The sequence below is a fragment of the Daldinia decipiens genome, assembly GCF_022478715.1.
Source record: "Daldinia decipiens strain CBS 113046 unplaced genomic scaffold F4813scaffold_8, whole genome shotgun sequence".
Taxonomy (NCBI): Eukaryota; Fungi; Ascomycota; class Sordariomycetes; order Xylariales; family Hypoxylaceae; genus Daldinia; species Daldinia decipiens.
Window position 1 is genome coordinate 640,407 of NW_026054551.1, and position 26,354 is coordinate 666,760.

Below are 26,354 nucleotides of genomic sequence, written 5' to 3' on the forward strand. Positions count from 1 at the left end.
CATCACTACCTGTTAAGATTGTATAAGTTGATCGCTGAGCATGAGAGGATTCCCTAGGACAATCACTGAGTAAAGACTAACAAGAACGTATAAGCCACCCCGTCAAAGTTACAATTGGCAAGAGATATATTTTATAAGCAACTCCTTATAGTGAGAATACAGTGTATCTTTAACGTTTATCTGGAATTCACACTATCTCCGGTCTAAGACTCCCCAAAAGCATAGCGATCAACTAAATTAGTTTGTCGACGCAGTAGGTAGTTTACTTGAAGGTTTAGTTTCCGCTTCAGGGATTAGGTATTAAATGAATTTGGCACATTCATCCTTAAAGCACCGTGTACTTGGAATTACATCATCAAGGTTAGGTAGTAGTTATCTAAATTAGTATACAGTGGGCATCTCTTTTAACTAAGCCCAATAAACAGTATTATACACCTGAATCGCGACTAAGCGTCCCCAAATGTAATCCGTTTACGCGATGAGAAAGCAGATAGCGAACACGTAAATAGCATGTAAAGCAATTGTAAAACATCTCGGATTTGCTATGCTGACAAAATGCTATGTGTCAGATTGACCACATGACCAAAAGGTATCTTGTAATGGCATAAAGCCTGCTACTTAATATAGGACACTATACTATCGCCGGTGGAAATCACTACGACCTTTTTCTTTTACCGAGCCTGAAATGAAACAAACCGAGCTATGCAACAATTTTCCTTGTCAAAATTAGACACACTTCCTACTCTTAACCAAGACCATCCCCTTAAGGTTTTCAGTTGCACTGCTGTTCCATATGTGTAGGCAGATTGTAACTCGCGTAATCGGCATGGACAAATGCTCTATCCACAATTGGAACTGACTCTAGCACATAGCCCAAACTTTCACTAAGATCATGGGAATCCCGTAACGTGGTAGATGCGTCCAAGATAATATCAACTTCGACATTTAGTTTATCGCCCGAGTGGTAGGCATTCAGGCCCTGGATCTGTTTGATCGTCTTCGCGAAACGCATTGTGAGGTAAAGTACTATTGACAAGTTAGTTAGAATATCAGTTGAGAGGAGGGAAAGGTAGACTTACAGATGTTCCGTTGATCGGCGGTTGCCGAGAACCCGCTTAGATTCTTAATGTGTTGCAGCGATGTTCTAGACCAGTTGAAGATGACGACCAGTGACAGAACAAGACCACCTAGAGCGTCTAGCCACCATATGTTGGCGTAAAATCCAACTACTATTAGTTAGCAAAAGTCGGTAGGCAAGTTAGTCTCACGAAACGTACCTATAGGGAAGAGGATGGATCCCGTATTGAAAATCACATCCGTCATTGCGTCATCAGCTCTGCATATTATTAGCATACGAGTGTGATGATACCAGCCGTCGAGAGCACTTACAAAGCCTGAACACTCGAGTTCTTGACCAACCGACACCATAACCAACACAGTCCCTTGATGATGACCGTCCCAAGCATAATGCTGAGGGCCGGTATGCCGCTAGAAATAGGGTTAGCTCAGTCAGATATGGCCATATGAGGTAATTACTTACACTTCAACCAACTCGTGATTAGGCGACGCCAGTCGTTGTATCGACTCCAGCGCGACCTGAACGAAAGAAGTGATCATGATGACTGAGAAGACTAAAACACCTAAAGGTTCCAATCTACGTCTGCCAACAGGGTATTTGTACTGGTCTTGTCTGGAAATCAACCAGGTAGTCGTCCACACTATGACCGTTGACAAGAAATCCAACACCGCATCAACCAAACTGGCTAATACTGACATGGACGATACTGAAACGACGACAGCAATCTTGCCCGCTAACAAGAGCACGTTTGCCGTAAAGTTAACATAAATGGCTGTCGTCACAATCTTGTCGCCACTGTCCAATTCATCGTCTTCCTCTAGCCATGGAACCTCGGGCTTGGGACCATCCTCTTCCTCGTCGTTAACAAATAGGGGCGTAGTCTCAGTAGCACGGTAAATGTCCTTCGGGGTACGCTTAACCTTCTTCGTTACGACTACACCTGGAGCCGCCACATCCCTGTCGCCACCCGCCTCGCCATCCGAAAAGGTAACATTTTGAGGGCTTGAGAAATTCGTGAGGGGGGTTATAGGACCGAGCAGGTCCTCGCCACCCTGGCCACTTCCGTTATTGCTTTTGGTGACGCTAGCACCGCTTGATTGCTCCTCCGAAATAGTAGCCGGGATATCCACATCCTTGAACGAATGATGAGGTAGATCGTTATACTCGTTGAGTAGATCATGGGGCAGACTGCTGTCGAGCAAACGATCAATGTAGAGATACTGCTGTACCAAATAATTGGTGCGCTCGTAGTATTCGCGCAATGGCTTCCTCATCTCATTCAACTGTTCTTCCGTCTTCCAGTAGCGCGCCCAGTTATATCGAGGGTTCGACTTGCCAATAAGCAGCATAGAGCGCATAGTTGAACTATGGAGTATTTGGTGGAGTCGACGCTCTTCGCTTTGCGACCGGCGGTGGGCTTCATCATCGGGTTCGGATGGGGGACGAGAGAACATAGACGGTAGTAGGCCGGATTCCTCATCATCTAAGAGGTTGGGCACGGCACCTCGCCAGGTGCTGCCATAGTTGTGTAATGAGGTATGGGAACGACTCTTAAGCAGATGGGTAAGCGTGCTAGGGCCGTGCGGTGATGCTGGCGAGGGATTCTCATCCTGGGAAAGTAGAAAAGAACCGCGGTTGAAGGGAACAAATCCTCGACGCGGGTCCGAGACCGAGTTATCCAAAGAAGACATGCTTGGTGACCTTACAGGAGTATTTGTAGATGAGTAGAAATATGTAGTATGAGGTAGTATGAGGTAGTTTGAGTAAAGGAAGAGTGGAAATAGAAATGTAGGTAGGTCACCAGCTACCGTATGGGTTAGTGTAGAATTGAACTGGACGGCACTGCCTCGATTTTAGACTTTCTCGACTTAGACTAGCAAAGTCGGATGAATCTTGGTTAACGTAGGTATGTATGGATTGACTGTTTGCTAATTGGCTTCCCAAAAATAAGAATTGACCAATGACCAAAGACCAACGACCAAAGACCAAAGTAGACAACAACAGCAACGAAGAAGAGAAGAAGAAGAAGAAGAAACTTCGAAAAGTAGGAAACATGCATTACTAAGTACATATTTAAGAATTGAATCCTACATGTACCAAACATTAACATAACATGTAACTACCTACCTATGGATGGACATGTATGTATTATGATTTATTTCACTCGTTATTCTGGGGCCTGTTTGAGAGTTGCAGCGCTGCGTAGCATCTAAGAACCCTGTAAACGCCGGGAAGTCGTTAATTTTGAGGCTAAGAGCTGCGTACAGTGGCGTACACTGTACAAGACTAATACGGGAGTAGAGCCGATCTTACTGCAAATAGCATAGTTTGCCAAGACATTTAGTCCAGCATTTGCATCATTCGTCTTGGTGCTGCAAGTGCTGAGGCCTCTGATCCTGCAGGCTTGGAAGGGCTTGGGGGGCTTGGGGATGATTTTAACGTCGTAGTCCCCTATTTTGAACCCTTATCTGACTGTACATATTGTGAAAAAACCACTCTGATCGGCGGTCCCCTTACTTCTCGTTTATCTCCGATACCTCCTGGTTGTCTGGTTGGTTGAAAGGGGTTCCATCCTCCGCAAAAAGCTCCAAATACGTTTTACGATTGAAACAATTCGTAGTATTTCCGGCCCGTCTCGTCTACCTTTCCTCACCCCGGATAACTTCACTCGCATCCCGGGACCTTAGCTGCATACATGCATGTACATATGTAACACCGATTTCGCACTTCCAAGCGGCAGGAATTTCAATAGACTCACTCGGCTGGGCCAAAGCAGCTTCTACCTAAATACCGACAGGCCCTGCGTTTTCGTTCTGGTCTCATAGGCCAACACCGTTGGATGCCTTTGTAGTATATATTTTCTCCGCTAGCAGCGCAGTTGCTTTCACGATTAATTCGTGTTCATATCCGTGGATCTTCTGCTCGAGATCTTGTAGACTCTCTCCCTCTTCAATCTTGATCTTCTGAACCAAAATAGGTTCGCCGCGGTCGACTTCAGCAATAACATAATGAATCATTATGCCAGTTGTATTGTCCTCGAGCTTTCCGGCCTTGAAATCGTCGTATGCCCTATCGATTGCACCCGCACCGTCATATTTTCCTATGACAGCCGTTGTTAGAATAAGTCAAAGCCTATTTGGAGTGAACTTCGATGCACACCTGGTAAAGCGGGATGGAGATTGATAATCGGCACACCAGCAGCGCTGATCGGACGTAAGAAATTCGTCGTCAAGACGTGCATCCAGCCTGCCAGAACAATAAGATCTGGCTTGTCCTGCAGTATTCTCTCTGCCAAATCGGCGTCATATTTTAGCCTTGCTTCCTTGAGCACGGCTGCGTCTTTTTCGCCGAGCTTGTGATATCCGTCCTTGACCAGATTAAAGTAATCCGTAGGAATGCCGGCTTTCTCAGCCCGCTTCACCGCATATGCTCCTTTCCTATTCACCGTCACCTTCACGATCTTGCCTCGTATGCTATCAGGCGCATCAGAGGCGCATGAATCAATGAGCGCCTGTAGATTTGACCCATTACCGCTGCAGAGCACCGAGATTCGCGCCTCGGTCATGATTAGAGAGTTTGGGCGTGTCTTGTATATTATGCCAGGGAACAGTGAACTAAAACTGAGTATATTGTAAAAGAAGCGTACGGACGGACCTGGGTTAGCTCTTTCGTGTTGCCGAATTTCTCTCTGCGGGAGGCTTAAGCTTAAGCAAACGCGCTCCAGATAAAAAGATTGCGTCGCGGGGTACAAACTCGATAAAGGAATAATAAGCTCCAATTAGATTTGTAGAAAGTTCTAACTATATATTAAGTAGTTATATCTTTATAACAGGATATACAGTAGGGGGGACTCTCCGGGTAGATACGGAAGGGCAATCAGCGCAGACTTCAGCCGATGTTAGCGCCGATTATAGATCATATACCACTCCAATTCCCAGTTTATTAGTTAGTCATATACTATCATAGTAAGCAATAAATTCAAGATACAGTATGTATAAAGCGCGCATGCATACTAGTACTTATAAACAGGGAAGCCTCATACATTAATATTACCAGGTCTTTCAACTTGTTATATATTCTCTAAGTATTCTCAGGACCTAGAAGTCTTTACCTCAGATCATCCTCGTTATCAGCACCAAGTATACCTATCGTTGCCCTTCTCGACAGCAATTATTTAACCTAGCTACGTCTTGTTTATAGGTCGTCAGGTATATAGTATCAACTATTGTTCGCATCTTATTGAAAGTGCCAATTAATATAACATAAGTCTATATGATACCTATGATATGCTTTATAGGTACCTAGATCGAGTTTTACAAAGTACCTACGTAACTACACAATGCATTAATCTAAACCCTAAAAGGGCATAATCGTACCCTTGTAGATAAATGATCTACCTATAACAACATCCATGGATAAAGCTTTATCTAAAGAAACAAGACGGACCTTCCGGGATGTAACCTTCCAAGATTCCGCTTGCGTACCTATACAACTAGTTCACATATAAGAAAATAATAGTAAAAGGTATAAGTTAGTCACACTATTGAGTAGAGCCTCTCAGCCTATCTTGGTACGATAACAACCTCTACTCATGTAAGTTGATGGTCGATGCTCGTAAGCTGTGTACAGTGGCGATCTCCATATCTAGGTATGGTATCTTGTATTATTAGTTGAGACTTTGGAACGCCTAGTTACACGCCTTATAGCACATAAGTGCTGGCTGTTCATCCAGACACAATAACACCATTTCTGCCATCAATATCACCATACACAACTTACCATATTAATTCTACCAAGAAAAATTCAACGTTGTCAGAATGTCTGCCAATGGCACATCAACATTCACCACTGGAATATCGGTAAGGAGAATGTTATTGTTGATGGCGTATTGCGCTATCCACTTATAGGTTCAAAAGCCTTGGTTGTTGGAGCTGGCGTAGCCGGTATGATAGTAGCTCTAGAGGGCTGGAGGAAGGGTGTTGAAGTCGAAATTGTTTTTGCTGGTCGTGATGGTACACCAATGGTGCCACCACAAGAGTTTGAATGGAATCGAGAAGGCGTGGCTTTAACCAGTGCATATCCATTCCGAGTCAACTCACTCTTCGGTCGTCGAAACTTCACCGAAATGTTCCTCAGTCAGTGCAAGAGGCTCGATATTCCTATGGCCTATGGGGTTATTATCAATAAGTATGAAGAAGATATCAGCAATAGAAACGCTATCGCTATTTCCCTTGATGGCCACCGCCTTACAGCCGATATTGTTATAGATTTAGATAATATCAGGGCTAAATCTCAGTGGATAAAGTCTAACAAGTTATGTGTGCCGTTTATTTTGCTTGTCATTTTCCTGTTTGTTTTAGGCATTCAAACATCTTCTAAGCTCTTATAACTTAGACCACAGCTCCATCTTAGTTTCTTTTCAAACGACACTTCTAACTTATTATAGTTCTCTTACACTAGGACATCCGCTTAGAGCCTTCAAAGCCGACCTCGTAATTTATCGTGGAATATATTCAACAGATCACCTCAAGGACGCACCAGTAGCAGAGGAGTTTATTCGAAACCTAGAAAGGCCCATCTTGCTTGCTCTGGAAGCTAACAAGATCCATTGCATCCTTGCCTTTACCAAAACTGACGTGATCCTTGGTAATAACAACTGAAGTGGGTATTCAGCGTCTGCTTTCTACCATATCATTTAGTTGTAAAGTTGTCAATGGATATTTTAGGAAGAAGATGATACGAACACAACAGACTCTTAACCTGGTCGTCTACTGTGTCGAATGCAACTTTATCGTCGCTTTTACCGGAGCTAGAGACTTGGAGCCCTTTGCTCCAAGAGGCTATTCATCATGCACCAAATAAGAGCATCGATGGTCACTATGTTTCCGCAATCACCAACCCTGCTGGACCTCTACTGGTGGTCACATTATTCAGTTAGGTGACAGTGCCTATAATCTTTTGCCTGCATAAACAAACAGCGTCACTCAAACCCTTAAATATGCCTTGTCTCTTCCCGGGTGCCTTCATCTAGGGGGTAAAGGAAGGCCTAGGGGTCATTACCAAGATACATGAGTTATTACGGTAAGTTTCTTTACCATATTTATTGATTTTGTCATTAAGCAATCTCAGCTTTGAAAGATGGCCAATTATCTGAACTTTGCAAGGCATCGACGCGTTTTGTTCATCCAACACTTTGCTTCGTCAACGTGCAAGACTTCCATCACGAATTCAACCAGAAATCCATGCAGAAGTGTCTATGGGCACATAACCCCAATGTACGCGACTGGGAACTTATGTAAGGTTTGGGCACATCTCGAAACAAGAAGCCTTTTTGAGAATACTAACCTACCGTCCAGTCACTCCGAACTCGACAAACAAAAGACCCGAGTTCTAATGATGTTAGAACCCAAGAGTAACGACAACTGGAGAATAGTCTAAAATAATGTAACACAACGTGTGTAAGGATAATAGATAAGATTTTCTTAACTATAAATTTAAAATATTGTTTCATCACGTTTTGAGCCTATGGCACGTTGAATTCTCTAATAGTAGGATGTATAGCCACTCCTTATTCTCATTTCAACTATAGATTATATATATACATTAGACTTAATTGCGTAATACCAAAACTCTCTCCTCACTCAGCTCTATGAATAAAATCGGTCTTATATTTTAAGGCTGAATGAATTATATTTGAACCGATTCACTTACAGACCTCAACGTTACATGTTTTACCTTTTAATGACTGAGCGTATACTCGAATAAGTACAAGCGATATAAGAACGCTTAGTTCAGTGAGTTTCGTACACAATTAATAACTGAAAAGCGCCAACAAATGTGACGCCGTCTATAAGGGACATAAAGCAAGACTAACAAGACCCTAACGTCTAACGTCTAACGTCTATCGTCTACCTTCCCCTATAACCCATATTTAGATACGTTCAGGCTTGTACGATTTACCTCTCTTGTACAAATCCTGGACCGCACAAGCTGGCGTTTCTAAGGCAGAATTACTCCAGGTCTTGAGGCCCTCTTACGCAACAACAACAACAACAACCAGTATACGCCGTCACTCATCCGACTATACCATTTGATGACCACAACGTTCTTTGCAGGATTCTATGAAAGCCCAGCACGGCTAAGATTCGATATTCTGTTATTTTGTGATGCTAGCCTGGAGCATCGTCACAGTTACTGTCCTGGCGTCCCCTCATCTCCCCATCCTCGTCGTCGCCCCTTGCCCCTCGCCCCTCGCCCTGTCACCCAGCTGTCCAAGACTTAACACATGGGCCCCTCGCTGCCTACATAAGCAGGTTCCATGAAAGATTCTAAAGAGTTCCGCTTTTAGGTACTGCCTTCCAAAATTTCTAACCTGGCCCATTCACTCACCACCTTTCCTTGAAAATTCTGCACTGACTAAAAGTTCAGGCTTAGGGTTTTCTTCCTTCTTTCCCAAGCAGAAAACAAGAGTCTCATACTTGCCTACTACTGTCATTTCTGCACTTCACTTCACTTCACCTACCTGCAGCCTTTTAATACGCACAGGCTTCGTTATTGTCCATACATCATCTATCACTCGTTTTCATCACCTCTTGTCCAAGACACCCTATCGTCTACTTCATCTTCCTTCTCGACCATTCAACTCCCCTCGCCAGACCTTTCCCAGACAAGATGTCATCTGCAGCAGCCCCTCCCGTCCCAGCCGCCCCTATTGCTCCTATGGGAGCAGCCGGTCCAGCAGCCGGTCCAGCAGCCCCGGTTGTTCCAGCCGGTGGAGCCTTGCCTGCCGCCGTAGCACCGATGGCGCCGGTGGCGCCGGTGGTTCCCGCCGGTGCTGGCCCTATGCCTGCCGCCGTGGCTCCCGTTGCTCCCGCTGTTGCCCCTATCGTGGCACCACTGCCCGGTAATCTAGCTCAGTTACGTGCCATTCCACCCCCAGTGGTAAGTATATTATAACTATAGATTGTATATGTAAAGCAGGAAACTAATTTGAATAACCGTTTCTAGGGGCAATTCACCTGCCCATTGTGCGGGTCCCACGCGGTGAACTGGACACGCCATTTAACTAGGCACGTCAACGCGTGCGGATGGCCCGGCTGTGGGCAAGCCGGCTTCATGAATATGAGGCACGTGGCTCAGCACATTGATAATGTGCATGGTCAAGGAAATAGGATGTGCCCGGTATGTCAAACTTCACTCTCTGTCTTATCTCTCGTCTCCCATTTAGTCAGAGAGGTTATGCTGACTCTTGTCGTTCCAGTTCCAGGGATGCACCAAGGGCCCCTTTACGAGACTTAGCGGCTACTACCAACACGTAGGCCTCCATTGTCTCGGGCGCTGAACAATGTATTAATGTGGAATTGGTTGGTGGGCGCGTTCGTGTGGATGAGTTAGCAATGATTAGGTTAGGCCTTTTATCATATTCGAACTACGGATAGGCTTTCGTGAAATACAAATTTCTTCGGCCGAGAATTTTGTTCTCTTACTAACTTCTAGATCCGTACATACAGAGCTCGAGAACAGAGCACGTAGTTGACGCTAGTGGCATGTATAGGGAGCTTGCAAAGGCTTTGTTGCTGTAGGAGCGCATATACTAAATCGTAGGGTTGATTTCGTTTGTGTAGATCCTCTTGAAGATCAATTACTGTATGTACGCGAAGGAGGATCGAGAGGCTTGATGACGAATACTACATACGTCGGCGGCGAAATAGGGGCTGGTGAATAATCTCTCCGATTGCTCAATTTTTAAGCTTGGTTATGCACTTGCGCCTCTGGCTGTCTGGGCGGGCTTGTTGCAGATTTAAACCCCGTCCCCGGGAGTAGTTGTTTATGCCCGATCCAGGTTTTGATAAGCCTCTGCCATTATTGTCGTATTTATCTTTTTTTAGCTGGGGTCCGTCTAGCGTTAAAACTAGAGCCTCCCCCATATGTAGCAGGGCTCAAGTTTTCGTTGGTCTGAGCGGGAAGGATATGTACTTGAGCATTCACAATTAGGAGCTAATATAGGAGCTGATAGGTATGTTAGTAGCCTACTATGTATGGACTTTTGTAAATGTATGTATCTATGTTAGGAGATAAGCATATATGTATGATATAGGGGGTGGTAGTATCCGGCCTCGCATGTCAGATCTGATCAGTGATCTCCGGGCTACCGGTCGCTTCGAGGTTTTCGAGCTCTGAACCCCTGAAAGCATGGCCCGCTGACGACGCTAAGGATTATTGGATGGAATATGGGGCAGATTGCAAGGCTAGCTAAGTAAACCCCTGAGCCAGCATCAGATTCGTCAGTTTAAAAAGAATTCGGGGCATGTTCTTTCCAAGGCAACATCTCTAATAAGCCAAGATCTACGATGCAGAACATGACTGGCGGTGGATAGTTATGGAGTGATCTGTATAGCCCGTAAATAGTTGTTGAAAATCTGGGCAGCCTTATTCCGGGTACGGCGGACTTGACATTGTGGACCGGAACAAAACACGGCCGTGATCTAAAATCGTTTAAAAGCAGTCCCGGACTGGACAAGTACATATGTATGACAGGGGATTCTCTTGATCAGCCAAAGCTGCTGAATGTAGATTCATATCCATAAGTACGTACTGTCAAGCCACATACCTCGCGTACTATGTATGTAGAGATGGTTTATGCATTATATTTGATTAGTTATACTTGTACAATAAAGACTACATTAATTATATGTAGTCTTAACACGTGGGGTAGCTTAATAGCACTACGTGAGGTCCGAGCGATGATCCGAGACAAAAGAAAGCTAGCCTATAAGTTAATATCCTATGTATGCGGACGGGTACACTCTACATACAGACTTTGATACGCGCGGCCAAGCTCAATGGTATATGCGGGCAACGGAGACTTACCGCAAGTTCAGACAAAATTGAGAGATGTTGGCAGGTTATTAAAAAAAAAACAAAAAAAAAAGCTGATCTGATATGTATTCGGCTTGTTCTGGCAGTAGCAAGACTTTGCGTGTGGCTGCAAGATGCGGCGTGCGTAAAAGGTCAAAAAGAGAGAATGTTCGGGATGTTTTAATATTTAGACGCCTTTTCCATGGGACCGAGGTACATAAGAAATAAACTTTTACATGTCAACTAGTTACCGTACTTACATACGTATCAACCTCTATTACAAGGTATATAGTGCGTGTGTTCGCGCCCAAGTACCACTAGGCGGATCAGCTAGAGGCTATTACATGTCGATGTGTACTAGTTACATGTAGTGATACATTACGGTATTCTCGAAGCCAGCGCGGTTTAGAGAAGACGCCGTCTCCGTCTATTATGATATGTAGTACGATGAACGAATGGCTCGTGCCTTGAGCGGCCTTACCGATTAGATGGGTAATCCCGGGAAGCTAGAAAGTTAAAACGATAACCGAATAACTATTGGCATAGCGGATTATGATACTCAAAACTAACATCGTCCGGAAACCCTACGTAGGTATTAATCTATTTGCGAACTTTGCGAACTTTGCAAAATGTAAAGGTAAAAAGTAAAAAAAGGCTTGACCTTCTGTACGGGTCTTTTACTTAATCTGCGTAGTTAGTTGAAGAGTACTATACATAGTTAATCTACCTAGTTAATAATAATAATAGAACAAATATAGAAATTGGAGCTTATGGTAGCTCTTTATCACTTATTGTTCCAAGATGCGCCGATTTCCCACTCAGCTCGGTCGGCCTTTGCTAATCACTTCCTATTGACGCCGAACCTCGTGTTAGTGGATCGGCTTACAATTGGTTAGTTCTTGACAACTCCCTTGAATCATCATATTAATACATTCAAGCAAGTTTTGTGATGATTGAAATACGACCTTTTTTCCTGCTTGCTTGTCGACTTCCTTCTCTTTTATAGAAGCCTCGACGGCTTAAGAACTACTTTGGCGTTAGTTACAAATCTTTCATTCTTGTTGGACTAACTAGCAAGTTTGAGGGGAAGGAGAAGGGAAAGGAAAAGAGAACCAACTATGTATCGAATGCATAGTATTGAATGCATAGGTACCGGGTATGTATGTGTGCAAACGATCGATGCATTCCTCGTGGCACCTACGCGCGCAAATCTTCAAAGACTATGCAAAGCTAGAGGAGGCAGGGAGGTTGGCAGGTGAACTTGAACTGCAGTCGTGCAGTCCTGCAGATACAATCGCATACCAACCACATCAATACACACAAACCTCAGCGTCTACATATGTAGTCTGTATGTATCCCGCCTCCACTCTTTAGACCGGCCTGTTGGCTCGCCGATTCTAGTGCCTTTTCCCAATTTGCCTCTCGGTTTATTACCTACAGCCTACAGGAGGTACTCTATGTAAGTAAGATACATAAAAGTACATGTGCAACCTACACGACCTTAGTCTGTTCATCAACATGAAGCACTTGTAAATATTTCCGGAGGTTGTATGCTTGATTTGAGACAAATGCCACCCCGTTTCTAAACCCTGGCTTTAGGCACATGAACGTTGAAGATAAATGGAAAGATGGAAGCCAAGTCGTTTCTTATGTTTTGTCGACGAGTATTTTCCCCCTTGCTCGTTTTCCTTCTAGAGTGCAAGTTAACGCGTAGTTAGTGGGTTGTGAGCCTAGAACGTTGGCCAATGCAGGGCCTGTTCCTTGAAGCGGACGAATTGATCGTGCAATGCATGATCAGATGTAGCTAGCGCGAATAAGTTGCTCCACCCCTTACCCCCAGTTGCTCACTCGCTGGGTACCTTAGCACATGTAGATGAGGTAGCTAGGTACATTTTTGTATTGGATTTGCGCCAGAAGAGGTAGGTACATACCTAGGTAGGTACATATGTACTACGCTAAAATGTCACAATAGAACTGGAACTCGCCAGCCAACACTGGACATTGATTGAATGAAAGTTCCATACCACTTGACCTCATAAAAATAGAGTCTAGCATCCATGTACCATCCAATCCGTACAATGGGTACATGGAAATCACGTACGGATTACACGACACCTTTAGGTACCTACCTACTATACCTACTAACGTACATAAGTATGTAAGCCAAGATCATTTCCAGGTCCAGGTTTTTCTGCTTGTGATTGGAAGAAACATGTAACTAAGCATTGGCGAAAACGAAGGAAAAATAACGTCTCGCTGCCTCCTCGCCTGACACCATACATCCTCGTCATTGAACACACTCACACACGCCTTTCTACTTTTTTTTCTTCCTCTTTACGTCTCTATACTTTCATCTCTCCACCGTTCGTTCCCTCGTCCCAGCCACTTTTTGAATATTCTCACCTGCTCCGAAGCTGTGGTGCTACTTGGCATGAGCTTACGAGTTGGGGAATTAATATCGCTTGATTGTAGGATTTCTCTCTTTGAGTATTCTCGATAACACGGTGCCCCTCGATCTTTTTTTTTTCTTCTTCCCTTCGCTCGGTCGCTTCACCTCAGCATCATATCGTGGTTCGGAAAGCCAAAAGTATATTCCGACCGTGATCAATAACGTTGTCTCTTCACGTTATCGTCCGTTCTATCGTTCAGTTCGGTTTTATAATTTCTGTTCAAATTCGACCAGTTCTTCGATCGGCACTTCTCCATCGAATCGCATCTCCTGCAGCTTTACGTACTCTATTAATAAATAAGGTTAATACCTGTGCTCTCGACCCGGCAAGCGACCGTTACTAGCAAGCCGTGCTTGTCCACCCTATTTTAATCGTCACCTCCGTGTAAGTGACATACTACCTGTTTGCTTAGTTCGAAATAGATCAGGGAGCAAGAAAATCAAAATCAAAAAAAGATCTGTCCGAAAGCGGGAGAATTGTAAGGGTGGTTCGATATATCAATCTCGCCACGGAGACTGCTTGACGTTTTAAATTGGCTTAAGGCGGAACAACAAACCACCTTTTTTTTTTCTTGCCATAAGCTTCAGCTTGTCATCCCGTTCTTCCCGGCTTTCCACAAGTGTTCACCCATTCCACGTTTCGGGCTTTAAGACTAGTGCTTCCCGATTGTTCCATTGCAGCAAAGACCCAAAGACCCAAGATATCGGTCGGTTACATCTGCACAAGAACACAGCTGACTTGAACTTTTTTATCGTCATGCAGTTTTCCGCCGGTTCGCGTCATATTCAGACATTTAACAGGGCGTAAGCTACGACTTCATCGTCGAGACGACAACTCGATTCGCTATTGTAATAATCCCCTTTATTGTAACGTAACACACCAGCAGAGATCTCGCACCAGCTAGCCGATACTTGCAACTATTAGATCTTTGTTCGTTTATGGGTTCTTGGTAACCCGGAGAATTCGAAGAATTTGAGGCGAGTCAATCTATATGCCTAGATTTCCGGTCACCTTTCGGCGGAAATCTACCGCGGCAGAAGATCCAAATGGACCGGTAGCAGAGCATTCCTTCCGAGTCCTAGAACGGGCCGAAGTAAGCAGTGGAAAATCATTTGATGGTGGTGTCAGGTTGGCCCGGATGACGGGGTCTGCACCTAGATCAAACGTTCCAGATCATGCTGCGGAGGATAACCTGTTTGCGGGCTTGAAAAATAATCGGTACGTTTAAGTTCAGTAATATATCTCCAACGTTTTTTCTATTTTTGCCGCGGCTTCATCGCCAAGAGCTGGTCCGAGCAGAACGCAGTACGCAGTGGACTGCCCACTGTTACGAATTACTCAGATTTTAGCACGCTATTGTCTCAGACCTTCGTACAGTTATATTACCAAGCTGGCCCTAGCGTTATGCAATTTTACTGATCCTCCCTAGTAGCAGTGGAAGTTCCAACACTACTAAGACAGCCTCCGATAATTCTTCTCGTCACAGCAACGCCTCTACGGCTCCTTCGTCAACCGATTTACCACCACAGGACGACTGGCGTGGTGCTACTAGAAAATCTATGTCCATGGCAGATGTTCCTGCGCCACTAGCACCCAAGAATCACAGCGGCTTCCTTAAACAAGCAGGCCGAACTTTCTCTTTCGGTAACAGAAAGAGTACATTGCCAACCATACTAGCAGAGGACACCGTCCCTGCCGTCCCCGCGATGCCTGATGAGTATGGTCCAGGTACGCCCCGTCGTCGCTCGCGGGCTGAGACTGCTTCGACGGTCAGCACAGCGACGCCTCCCAAGGTTGAAGACAGGGACTTCATGTTGGATCTAGGTGGTGATCTTAGCAGCATGCTCAAGTTTGACAAGCGTGCTAGTGTCGCTACTATAAAGGAACGTAGCTTGATGCCAAATAGAGCCAGCCAGCTTACACCGCTTCATCTTGACAAGTCTGTTCCTGTTGAGCCTCCACAGCATTCGTGGAACAGCCATCATAGTCATCATAGCCATCACTCGACTGATGGATTGTTAATGTCTGGGCGAACATTGACGTCCCCTACTATTCATGAAACGCGGCCGCCACCTGTTCCAAAGCATGATGACAGCCCTAGAGAGCGCCGACGATCAGATGACGATGATGAAGACACCATACTGCTAAGGGATTCTCTTGCCGCCACTCAATATTTGGCTAGCGAAGCACCAGACCCTAGCGGAAATTCTGGCCGGTACAGGAGAGACGAAGATAGCGCCCTCAGTTTTAGGTCTGGCGTCACCGAGTCGTACTCTAGGTCGGCTAGGTTCGATAATAAGACTGACGACGATAATCTCTTCGATAGATCCGCTAGTCGCCCTAAGTTGGCATCAAGAACGGGCCCTCGCTCCCAGACCATGCCGCAGAATAAGGTTATGACTCCTGCGGAATTTGAGAAGTACCGCCAAGATAAAGCTCGAGATGAGATTATGGGGATAGCCGACGAGGAGGAATCAGATAAGGAGGAAGAGGATAATTACGATGATGACGAGGATGATCGAGAGAAAACAAAGCAGCTGGCTAAGCAGAGACGAAAGCAGGAGGCCCATATGACTGTTTATCGACAACAAATGATGAAGGTAACAGGCGAATCGTCTACTAACACTCACGCCTCTCGCCCTAGCATCTCGATGTCAATGAGCACTCCGAACTTGGTATTAAACGACGGGTCCGGCAAAGGTGTTTCCCCGATCCCCCTTTCGGATGGCTCCGATTCCGACGAAGAGGTACCTTTAGCAATTCTTGCAGCTCACGGATTCCCTAACAGGAACAGGCCGCCGGCGCGTCTCAACAACATGTCGTCTAACCCTAACTTGCGGGCCTCTGTCACGCAGCCTTCCTATATCAGTGGACCAGGATCTACCGTGGGCGACAATAACGGCCAGGGAGTTGGTAGCGGTGGCAATCTACCACCGTTTGCTAGGAAATTGCCTCAGGACCCGTACCTTGGCGCGGGCTTAATTAACCAGCCCCCAAGAGAATCATTTGCCTTGGGCGGAGGATCTGCTGCTTCGAATAGAGGGGTCCCTGCTGGAGGTCTAGTTGGTGTGATTGCCAACGAAGAGCGATCGAGGGCGTTACGACGTGGTAGTCCGGTAGTTGACGGTGCGAGGCACTCCTTTCCCCTTCCCTCGAACGTACAGACGAACGGGATGCCGATGAATGGGGGATTTGACCCTATGAGTGGCATTCCTCCTCAGTCGATGTACCCGATGGGTATGCCGCAGATGCCTAACCCGATGATGACCCCCGGCGACCAAGCACAGATGCAGATAACGCAGCAGATGAACCAGTTTATGCAAATGCAAATGCAATTTATGCAAATGATGGCTACTCGTGGTCCGGGACAAGAACAGATGCAAGCGCCGTTTCGACCCCAGGGACATATGCCAACACAGTCTGTGGGATCTTTGGCAGAGGGACCGCGCAATTCTTTTATGGGCGATCTAATGGTGAATCACATGGGCCAGGGAATGAACTTGGATCTACCAAGGGGCGATGCGCAAATGCGGACAATGAGTATGGTTCAGCCAAGCTCAGTATCGTGGCTTCAACCACCTCAAGCCGGCTATGCGCCCTCGATACGCGCCCAGGGCACGGGTTATACTCCTTCAATTGCACCCTCAGAACGCAGCAATATTGGGTTACCTGGAAGATACCGACCAGTCTCCAGCGTTGCAATGGTCGATCACAGCAGAACCGCTACCATGTCCGGCGCTATGCCAGCCATTCACTCAAAGCTTCAAGCCGAAGCGAAAGTGACTCCCATGAATAAGGAGGAGGATGACGACGACGAACAAGGATGGGAAGCCATGAAAGCGAAGCGGGAGAAGAAGAGGGGTGTCTGGCGATCCAAGAAGAGTTTTGGGGACGATATCGGAGCACTCATCAGTTAAAGGACGGATATGCATTCCAATGGCTTATATCATGATCCCGGGCTACATAAAATAGGGGCACGTGCGAGAGCACAGAACCATACTTATCGGTCGAACTCCTAACAACGCTTCCTTCCGTTAGTTTTTCCGTCTACTGAGAGGCCCTCTGGAACAGAGGACGGGTTGGATCCTTGTATATTTCAAGATCACAAGTGAAAACATGTTCTGCGAAGTAGGACGAGGCGTATATGGCCTCGTAAGGAAAATTTGGCTTTTTTTGGACAAGAGAAAGACCTGCCATTTAGAATAAGAGATCAGTGGGGTGGATTAAAGGGTATATCTGAAGCTCGTGGTGGGACGATTCATGATAGAACACCCTATATATCGGTAATCTAATACTTATCCACCCAGCCATCTACATACCTCGACGATAATCTTTAATTGTGGATATATACCTAGTCGGAAGTGATATTTGGATTAGCGAGAAGAGGATGAAAGGCTGGGGGTATTGCTTTATCGTTTAATTCATTTATGTTGGTAGCCAGCGTTATAGCATTCATTTAGACATCTTTTGGAATTTATCCTATGAGCCAAGGTATTTTGCTAAAGCCTATCGTAATTAGCCTATGATTTTCTTATGATGTTGCCCTGTCCCTTCGACGGTGATCGAGGCTACACTTTCGTCCGACTAATCCCTACCAGTCCGTTGTCCTTTTTTGGTTTCATTTTTGGATATTTTCTACTCCATCTTACCCCTAGCCCAAGCGTTGCGCTTGACGCCGAGCTCAACGGCGGCGAGGCCCCAGTCCTCGCCGTGGTTGTGGCCGCCGGAAGTAAGGCCCGCGCGGGCCTGGGCCTGGGCGTCGTCGAGGACGGTCAGGACACCGAAGATGACGGGGATGCCCAGGTCCAAGCCGACGCGCATCAGGCCGTGCGATACCGAGTCCGCGATGTACTCGAAGTGCATGGTCTCGCCCTTGATCAGCACGCCGATGGCAATGATGGCGTCGAAGGGCTGCGTCGCAGTTGCCGTCGCAGCTGTCGAGGCTAGGTCTGTTGTCGAGCCGCCGAGCAGGTCGCCGGCTGAGGCGCTGCCGCTGCTGGATTGCTGGATTTGAGAGGCGGCGTACATGCTGTGAGGGAGGGGTTAGCCTGACGTTGCGTTGATACAAAATCAGATAGCAATTGCGACGGCGCGAGGGAAATGGCAGGTAGAGTCAAGGACTCTTGGGTAGGCAAGTATTTTCGGGGGAGAGGGGGTTCCTAACCGCTGGACGGCGATGGGCAGCTCCCACGACCCCGGCACCGACTGCACGACGATGTTGGACTCTTTGACGCCGCAGCTCAAGAGCTTCTCCTTGGTGCCCTTGACCAGCGGCTCGATGATGGTGGTGTTCCAGCGCGCGTGCACGATGCCGATGCGCAGGCTGCTGCCATCGTGTTCCTGGGGGGAAGGGCCTTTGAGGGAGTGCGCCATATTTTCTCTCTCGACAGAGCTTAGTTGGTACCTATTTAATGTGGTAGACGGGTGTCAGGGCATAAGTGGTCCTGTTAATATATAATATAAAGCAATTGGGTAACGTAGCGTAGGGAATTGGAAATGTGAGGAGGAGGAGTCAATGAATGGTGTCAGAATGGGAAGCTCCTCATGCATTGTACCTACATCGGTAGAGGTAGTCGAGGTACACAAGGGTGGGCTGTATGAGGTACGAATACATACCTATGTATTGTACATACCATTCAGAGGGGCAGAGCATGACGCACTTCTGAACAGGGGTATACCCTGCCTTAACCCTTTGCGGCACCTAGGTGTCTGCCTTCGTCACCTGATGTACCTACAGTTCGTACTGTTGCTGCATGTATTCAACTGTATTTTTTAGAACCGGAGTATTTCGATTATGCAGCAGTAAAATGGAGGGAGTTACACAAATTCTGAGTCGTGACTTCTCTTACCGATTTTTAGGGGCTAGTAGGTTCGGCTAACATTGAAGTTCGTTAAGCAGGTGCGATGAAAGTCGGGATGCTTTAGTTTCTACTTGGCTCAAACCTAATAGAGCTTTCTGCTCCTTTTTCCCTAGTTGAAAACACTATTTATACTCTCCCTTATACTCTTAAATGTAGATGGAGAATAGACCTCATTCAATTACATCTAGCGTTGATAGATTAGGGGTCCAGCTATTTCATATTTCAACTAATATGGTTTGATCTTCACTATGTCTACAATCTCTCGTTTACCTGAATCTACCACTCGACTCCTATGTTCGCCTTTAGCTATCACAACTCCAGTCAGTTTAGTGAAAGAGCTCTTAGACAATTCAATTGATGCTAAGGCCACATCGATTGAGGTCATCATCTCTGCAGACACGGTGAAGAAGATCGAAGTTCGGGACAATGGAATCGGTATCCACCCAGACGACTACGATGCACTTGGAAGACGTGGTCATACGAGCAAACTTAGGAGCTTTGAGGAACTGAGAACTCAGTTTGGGAAAACGCTCGGCTTTCGTGGAGAAGCACTAGCCAGCGCAAATTCCCTAGCCCAAGTCACTGTCACTACTAAAATCGCTTCGGAGCCTGTAGCGGCTATCCTTCACATTCAACCAGATAAGGGAGGCATACTGAAGCAACAGCCAACATCAGCACCGGTTGGAACCACTGTAAGTATTACCGGGCTTTTCCATAAATTGCCGGTTCGAGAACAGATGGCTATTAAGGACTCGGTAAAAGCGATAGCCAAGATCCGCGAACTACTATGTTCTTACACCATGGCAAGACCGCAACTAAAATATTCGCTTAGGGTGTTGCAGCTCCCTAAACAGAATTGGAACTACTCGCCAAACTTGCGCTGCAGCGTAAAAGAAGCGGCTGTCCAGCTGTTTGGTCCAGATATTACGACTTATTGCTTCGAGAAGATATCTGAGATAAGTGATCTAACGAGCAGCAACGATTCTTCTGTCAAGCATCAGGAACTTCCGCTGAATTGTAAATATGTGTTCGAAGCCTTCATTCTAAAGCCGGATTTAGACCATCCCAAATTTTCCAAGCAACGCTATTTCTCTGTTGATAGTCGCCCTGTTATAGCAAAAAGGGGCACTATGAAGAAATTACTGGACATTTACGTTGAGCATATCAGTGTCTCCCGACAGGATACCCCAACAACAAAATCCAAAAACTACTTCATTCGGTTAAATATTAAGTGTCCTCCCGGAAGTTACGATGCTAATATAGAAGCGTCTAAAGATGATGTAGTATTCTCAGACGAGAAAATAGTACTTGGCGGATTTAAGGACTTGTGTAAGGAGGTGTATAATTCATCCCCGTCCAGTAACCCACATTCACAGTTACCAGCTAAAAGGTGTTCCATCTCAAACAAGAGGGACGATTTAGGAGCTCAAAAGCCACCATCCACAGGGACACAAGTCAAGTCCATCACTAACAGGGTTGAACCCCTTAGTTCGTCAGTACAGATATCAAACCAAACAATAGTACAACCAGCACTACAAGGTCAACAGGCCCTTGTTACCTCCCAATCACTACCTGCTCTGTTGGAAGCTACAGGGGAGCATACGCATAGTCCTGTATCTTTCGAAACTGAGCCGAACAGTACTCAAATATCATCCGCTCAAGCAGGATCTAAAGAAATTCAAAGCCTCCAAGACAATCTATCAAATACCGGATTTACTCAATACAGAGTTGACATGTCTACAGATTTCAATGAGTATGGCTACAATGATCTCCGGAGCAAGTATCCCGGTCCTGCGCAGGCACTACCCACTTTCCAGGAGAAACTAGATGCAGTCAAAAATTCGGCACCGGAAGATGTAAACCCGTGGATTATCGCAAAGATGAATGCGCCTATTCCTGGTCGGATCGTTGAAGAGCGTATCAGGAACGAACCAGTCCAAAAGAGCAACTCGCCACTCTCTGTATTCGAATCTCCAATGACTCCAGATCCTCCTATCCTTCGTCACATAGGAGCAGCACCACGAGACCTTGATGTTCCCCCAAGCCAGCAACACTTGGAATCACAAGCTCCTTTACGTCAATTACGGCCCAGAGTGCCAGGTGGTCCATACCGTAGCCCAATATCAAGGCCATCTGGGATGCCTTCACAGAATGCCATGAGTGGTATTACAGTGCCTACCACTCTGAAGCCGCGACGACACCGCAATTCCCTCCCCTGGTCACCACCCTCATCTACCGAGGCGGCTGTAATAAGCAAAGATCGATTAACAAATCCAAGGGACGATTCCATGGCAGATGGTATGAAACAGACAACAATATCCTTCCGGGGTGCTAGAGGAAACCGCAAACGACAATTACAAGAGGATAGTAGCGGTATCAATCATCAAGATTCACAAGGTCAGGAATATCAGGAGAATAATTGGTTTCAGTATGTGCCAATACCGGCGAAGAATGACTTCGGTCATAAGCTTTCATTGCAGAAGGCGCCTTACGTCTCCGAGAAGAAGCAGCATCAGATCCACGTCAACCCAAAGGTAGCCCAGGATCGACCATGTGTTCAGTCACGCAAGCATCACCCCGAAGATGAATTCAATTCCTCTAAAATAAACGAGCCTATAAATACGACTTTAGCTAGTGGTGACCCTCGGGCATATCTCTTACGCCGTCAAAAATCGATAGCTGCGGAAGAGAGCGGTATGAAGCCAAAGAAAATTCGAAGATTAAAGAGCTCTCTCCTACCCCTGGAAAATGTCCCCTCATACGACCAGACTCATTCTCTAACTATTATCGAGGTGTGGAATACAGAAACCTTGCGCATCTCTGTCAAGAAGTATGCGACGTACGATAGATACGTCACGAAGGGTGTCGTAGAAAATGGTCTTGAGATGAGTCTGGACGAGGGCCGCAACGTTGAGGAACGACTTAAGTTAGCCTTCCTTAAACAGATGGGCGCAGACGATGGCGAAGAGTTCGCTCCTGAAGTTAATATTTGCTCTTTTCTAAAAGGTAAAGGAGCTGTAGCTAGTTCGTAAACCAAGTAAAGCGGTGTACTGTTATTGATACCTGAGACGTTACTCAGGTGATCTAGTTTGCTTAAGTAGTTGTTTCACTATGAGCAGATGTAGCTAGTACTAGAGAAGGGGGGGGTGGGGGGTTAAGCTATAAGAACTATAAGATAATGGTGATATATGATGCTTTCTAGCTGTAGATACTCTAAGGTGCTTGTATGATTGCTTCATGGGAGAGAGAAGCCCATCAACTAATACTATTAGTTATAGCTAATTTGAAGTTATAATAGCCCAAGTGCTAAAGTTATTAGTGAATCTAGGAGAACCTCTGAATAGGAGGGCCATATATATTTAAGAACAATGCCCCTAAGGCCCCTTACATTTGCTGTGCTATCTAGGAAGTACCTATCCTTATACCGGCTGTCTACAGGTAGGTTACCGCAGTCGTCAAAAGTTACTTAGTCCTCGAAACAGGACAGTCCAGCGAAACCAACGTAACTAGAAGGCCTTATGGCTACTGTGACCCCTTCATCGTCTCGAACAATTGATGATCGCTAATACAGCTACGTCTAGCTCTACAGGGGCTGGTATGTACCCGGCTACGCTAGCTCTTATTCGGCGCTTCGAAAGCTTCTGCAGGTTTAGTACTCGCTATAGTTGAGGATAGGTTGGGTTTTCCCTAGTCGCAGCTGGTCTTAGTGACCCGAACCGTGAAGGAAGGCAAGGAGAGAAGACCGTCGAGACCGTGGGAGTCGAGATACCACCTATTGGCCTAGGGGTATCCGTGGGCGGGGGCAATGGCGTCGTTCTTAGCTTACTTGTACAAGAATTGCGTATCTACGTATGTATGTATGGATGTATATCTGGGGCTTGGGCTCTTGGGGTGATACGTAAGAGGGCGGGGAAGACGGTCGGACACGTCGTCTTAAGGGTGGAGAGCTTTAGAGTCTAGCACGGAAGGGGGGGTGGTTTGGGGTGGGATAAGGACGAAGTGTGGGTTGTTGATCGTCTGTTGTCGTGTATGCTTCTGCTTGGCGGTATTCTGAGGGATGGTTTTCTATAAAGTCGATAAGAGGGAGAGGGAGATGGAGGGTTAAGATTCGATTAGCCTAGGGGTTGTTTCTTCGCGGTGATGATTCACTGGATTGTATAGTAGGAATATGGTTAGTATACGGTTTATGTTCAAAGGTAGCCTTGGTGCCTAACTTGTGAAGAGGAAATCTGCGCAACTGAGCTTACTATGTGCTGTTAAGTAGTCTCAGGCCATTAAGTGTAGGAATACATCTTTGTATGGCGGTAGGCCTTTGGTATATGTAGGCTTAAGCTTACAATATATTTAGGTAGGGTTGATAACGAATATTAGGAACTGCCAACTTGCATCCACTGATATGTATGTATGTCCAATCCCTTCTATACTGGCCTAACCCGTATAGCCTACAACCTACAACAACTTACATAACCCATCTTACTCACCAGGGAGAAGTCTGACGATTATGCATGGCTCTCCTAGCAAGCGAATACGAAGTCAACTCCAGTGATTGGCCGACAAGACCCAACTGGATAGTGAGGAGGTGTGCCCAATAATGGGATACTGTAGGAGTTTGAACTCGGGATAAAGTTCCTCTCTATCCCTACCGCCACGTAAGATATCAATGAGTCTTCAGCGCTGTATCAACCCCTATTGGTATACTGGCACAGGCAGGCGTGGCATGTGGTGAGGGTGAGGGTGAGGGCTAAACTTGCGAGCTGACGGATTCGGAGTCAACCTTTCTCTTTTTCCTACCCGAGGAAGATGACATGAATGTCTCGTCTCCTAAGAATATAGTATTCACATAGAAGGACGAGGAATATGTCCGAATTTCCGATGCGGGCAGTCAAATCTGGATATATGGTTGATAATTGCTTTAGTATGCTAGTATGCATTTATTCATACCACGGCGGTGCTATGACGGCCCTATATATCGTGACGAAGTCCGTAGCACATAGTAATCGGTTACGATGAAATGAAGTCGGGATACAGTGGGAAGAACCTGCTTTTCCCACGGCGCTAACGCTGTGCCACGTTAAGACCCCAGTCGTCGATCTCGATTTTCTAAAGCCTCTAGGCTCTAGCAAGCTTCCGGCTCGTATTTGCATAAAGACCGACATGCAATGACGCGTTTCGGATTATATAGGTAGCCAGCGCGCAGCACTTAAGATCGGTGGTTCCGCCGTCGCAAACAAAGCACACGGTCAGATGGAAAAGAACAAAAAAAAAAGAAAAAAAAGCCGCAGTGATATTGGAATGGTGAAATAAATAAATCAATGGATGAATCAGTAAATCTATCTTCTTAACGCCTCGCAATGCGAACGAATGCGAACATCGCATCCAGGGTCCATCTCACCACATGGCATAAAAAGCCAAGGACCAAAACGGGCCACCGACTGAGTCGCCGACTGGATGGCGCTGTTCAGCCACTCCTGTATGTACGGCGCCCCCCACTGTCAGACCCGTATTAGCTTGGACCCAACGAGAGGCTCCCCTTTGGCTTCTTTCGGAGTATTATTCTTCGACGGCTGATGGCAGCGCATCTAAACGAGATGTCTAGCTCTATGACGGAGGTGGTTGATACGAGCGCACCACATCTCGCTAACTGCCAATGCCGAGTCGATACTAGAAATAAATTTTTATAAATCGGCGCAGCGGATGTTTCGAAACTTGGCCGTCCGCAATAGAAACGGAGACGGAACGCTCGTGTTGCGGGAGATTGGACCTTTCGGATGCGTAGAAGCTCGGGACGGGTGGAAAGGAAAGTTCCAGTGCTCAGGACATCGTCACACCCTTCATTTTATTGCTGGTAGAACTCGTTACCTAATGGATGCTATCGCGTAGTACCCGACATTTTAGAGTGAAAATGAATCAAAATACTGGGGTCTAGATCGAGTTTATAACTGCTTAGAGTTGGACAAAACACTTTAAAACCCCATCTCGATCACGGCTTCTCTGCAATTAAGGTAAGCAAATATAGTAGGTACTACCTAATGTCTTACCTCAGGTATGTACATATGTATGTCTTAGGTAGGTAGGTACTTATATCAGACAAGCGTACCTAGGTACCTAGGTAGTATTTATCACGTACCTTATCTTACATATAATGTACTTCATACCTGAGCTTATGTGGTTCTTTCCATACATAATTGTACCATATGTGGGTAGCTCCGTCGCACACTATTCACAATTAGTTCTACATGTATGTAGGAAAGAACGGGAAATAAGGTTCAACTAGTAAACGAGCTCTCCATATCATTGGGATACCTACCATCCTCGATTATACCTACCTTTGTGTTATCCCAGTTGATATCTAATAAGGTAGTACTGGTTCGATCATGATGACTTCATCACTATTGTCGTTACTTTTAATTGGCTGGGAACATGAAAATCGTCGGGTATAGCATAAATATCCCATCATTCGATTCTATGACTAGAACCATTTTCATCATGCTGCCTGGCAGTCTTGGAAACATTTTACGACATAGCTATTGCTTATAATTATAGACTGAAGCATAGGGGAACTCTCAGTCTCAGCTTTCACAAGTTTGGTAATGATAGGTAGCCTTGTACGATGTACGATGTACGAGGTACGTACCTACCTTTTTCGTCTTGGGCGCTAATGTATCAAAATGCGTTGGCTTTAAAGACGGCTTCAAGGGTCCCTGGAGGATCTCTCCGCCTTAACGATTTTTCTCTCTTTATTTTCCCAATTCATATTAATGAAGTTCCTAACATAGGTAATAATAATTTTTGTTAATAGTGTACACAGCGCTATCACTGTCGTTACCTCTCCTGGGTTGACTCTACACCACTCTCGGTTTTTTTTTTTTTTTTTTGGAGGGGTATTTTTATTTTCTATCGCGAACTACCTATTTTTTTATTTATCTCTTTTTATCAACTAGCATAACTAGAAACACCCTCCAGCAAATCATAGTCCGCAGCAGTAAGCAAGCAATCAAGCTAGGAAAACAGGGATTTTTGTTTTTTGGGTCGTTAGACAGGCACGGACGATACAACTTTGGTTGTAGACTCTGCAGCAGCTGCAGAGGCTGGTAGGCTAGATTTGGT

General features: G+C 45.8%; 7 protein-coding genes across 7 annotated transcripts; 4 read left to right on the forward strand and 3 right to left on the reverse strand.

Annotated features, from left to right (window-relative positions):
* Window positions 1-772: 772 nt before the first annotated feature.
* On the reverse strand, window positions 773-2,769 carry F4813DRAFT_379652 (uncharacterized protein; the record flags this gene model as incomplete). The annotated part of the gene is made up of 5 exons (XM_049245480.1): window positions 773-1,026; window positions 1,080-1,226; window positions 1,278-1,336; window positions 1,390-1,488; window positions 1,541-2,769. The coding sequence occupies 5 exons, from the start codon at window positions 2,767-2,769 to the stop codon at window positions 773-775; spliced, it is 1,788 nt and encodes a 595-aa protein (XP_049101841.1).
* A 691-nt stretch (window positions 2,770-3,460) lies between these two features.
* On the reverse strand, window positions 3,461-4,841 carry F4813DRAFT_327181 (phosphoribosylglycinamide formyltransferase). Its single transcript, XM_049241085.1, has 2 exons — window positions 4,238-4,841; window positions 3,461-4,178 (listed from the first exon to the last, which is right to left on the reverse strand). The coding sequence occupies exons 1-2, from the start codon at window positions 4,641-4,643 to the stop codon at window positions 3,898-3,900; spliced, it is 687 nt and encodes a 228-aa protein (XP_049101842.1). The 5' UTR covers window positions 4,644-4,841; the 3' UTR covers window positions 3,461-3,897.
* Window positions 4,842-6,224: 1,383 nt separating this feature from the next.
* Window positions 6,225-6,525, forward strand: F4813DRAFT_352205 (uncharacterized protein). The gene has a single exon (XM_049242510.1). It carries the CDS (start codon window positions 6,240-6,242, stop codon window positions 6,465-6,467), a length of 228 nt encoding a protein of 75 aa, XP_049101843.1. The 5' UTR covers window positions 6,225-6,239; the 3' UTR covers window positions 6,468-6,525.
* A 2,224-nt stretch (window positions 6,526-8,749) lies between these two features.
* On the forward strand, window positions 8,750-9,419 carry F4813DRAFT_387368 (uncharacterized protein; the record flags this gene model as incomplete). Its single annotated transcript, XM_049246550.1, has 3 exons — window positions 8,750-9,019; window positions 9,086-9,259; window positions 9,339-9,419. The coding sequence occupies 3 exons, from the start codon at window positions 8,750-8,752 to the stop codon at window positions 9,417-9,419; spliced, it is 525 nt and encodes a 174-aa protein (XP_049101844.1).
* A 4,347-nt stretch (window positions 9,420-13,766) lies between these two features.
* Window positions 13,767-17,611, forward strand: F4813DRAFT_327216 (uncharacterized protein). The gene is made up of 2 exons (XM_049241086.1): window positions 13,767-14,604; window positions 14,816-17,611. Exons 1-2 carry the CDS (start codon window positions 14,378-14,380, stop codon window positions 17,301-17,303), a joined length of 2,715 nt encoding a protein of 904 aa, XP_049101845.1. The 5' UTR covers window positions 13,767-14,377; the 3' UTR covers window positions 17,304-17,611.
* Window positions 17,612-17,850: 239 nt separating this feature from the next.
* F4813DRAFT_352213 (6,7-dimethyl-8-ribityllumazine synthase) lies at window positions 17,851-18,957 on the reverse strand. The gene is made up of 2 exons (XM_049242511.1): window positions 18,551-18,957; window positions 17,851-18,415 (listed from the first exon to the last, which is right to left on the reverse strand). Exons 1-2 carry the CDS (start codon window positions 18,757-18,759, stop codon window positions 18,022-18,024), a joined length of 603 nt encoding a protein of 200 aa, XP_049101846.1. The 5' UTR covers window positions 18,760-18,957; the 3' UTR covers window positions 17,851-18,021.
* A 241-nt stretch (window positions 18,958-19,198) lies between these two features.
* On the forward strand, window positions 19,199-22,453 carry F4813DRAFT_401435 (uncharacterized protein). The gene has a single exon (XM_049248404.1). The coding sequence runs from the start codon at window positions 19,496-19,498 to the stop codon at window positions 22,277-22,279; it is 2,784 nt and encodes a 927-aa protein (XP_049101847.1). The 5' UTR covers window positions 19,199-19,495; the 3' UTR covers window positions 22,280-22,453.
* The last annotated feature ends 3,901 nt before the right edge of the window (window positions 22,454-26,354 follow it).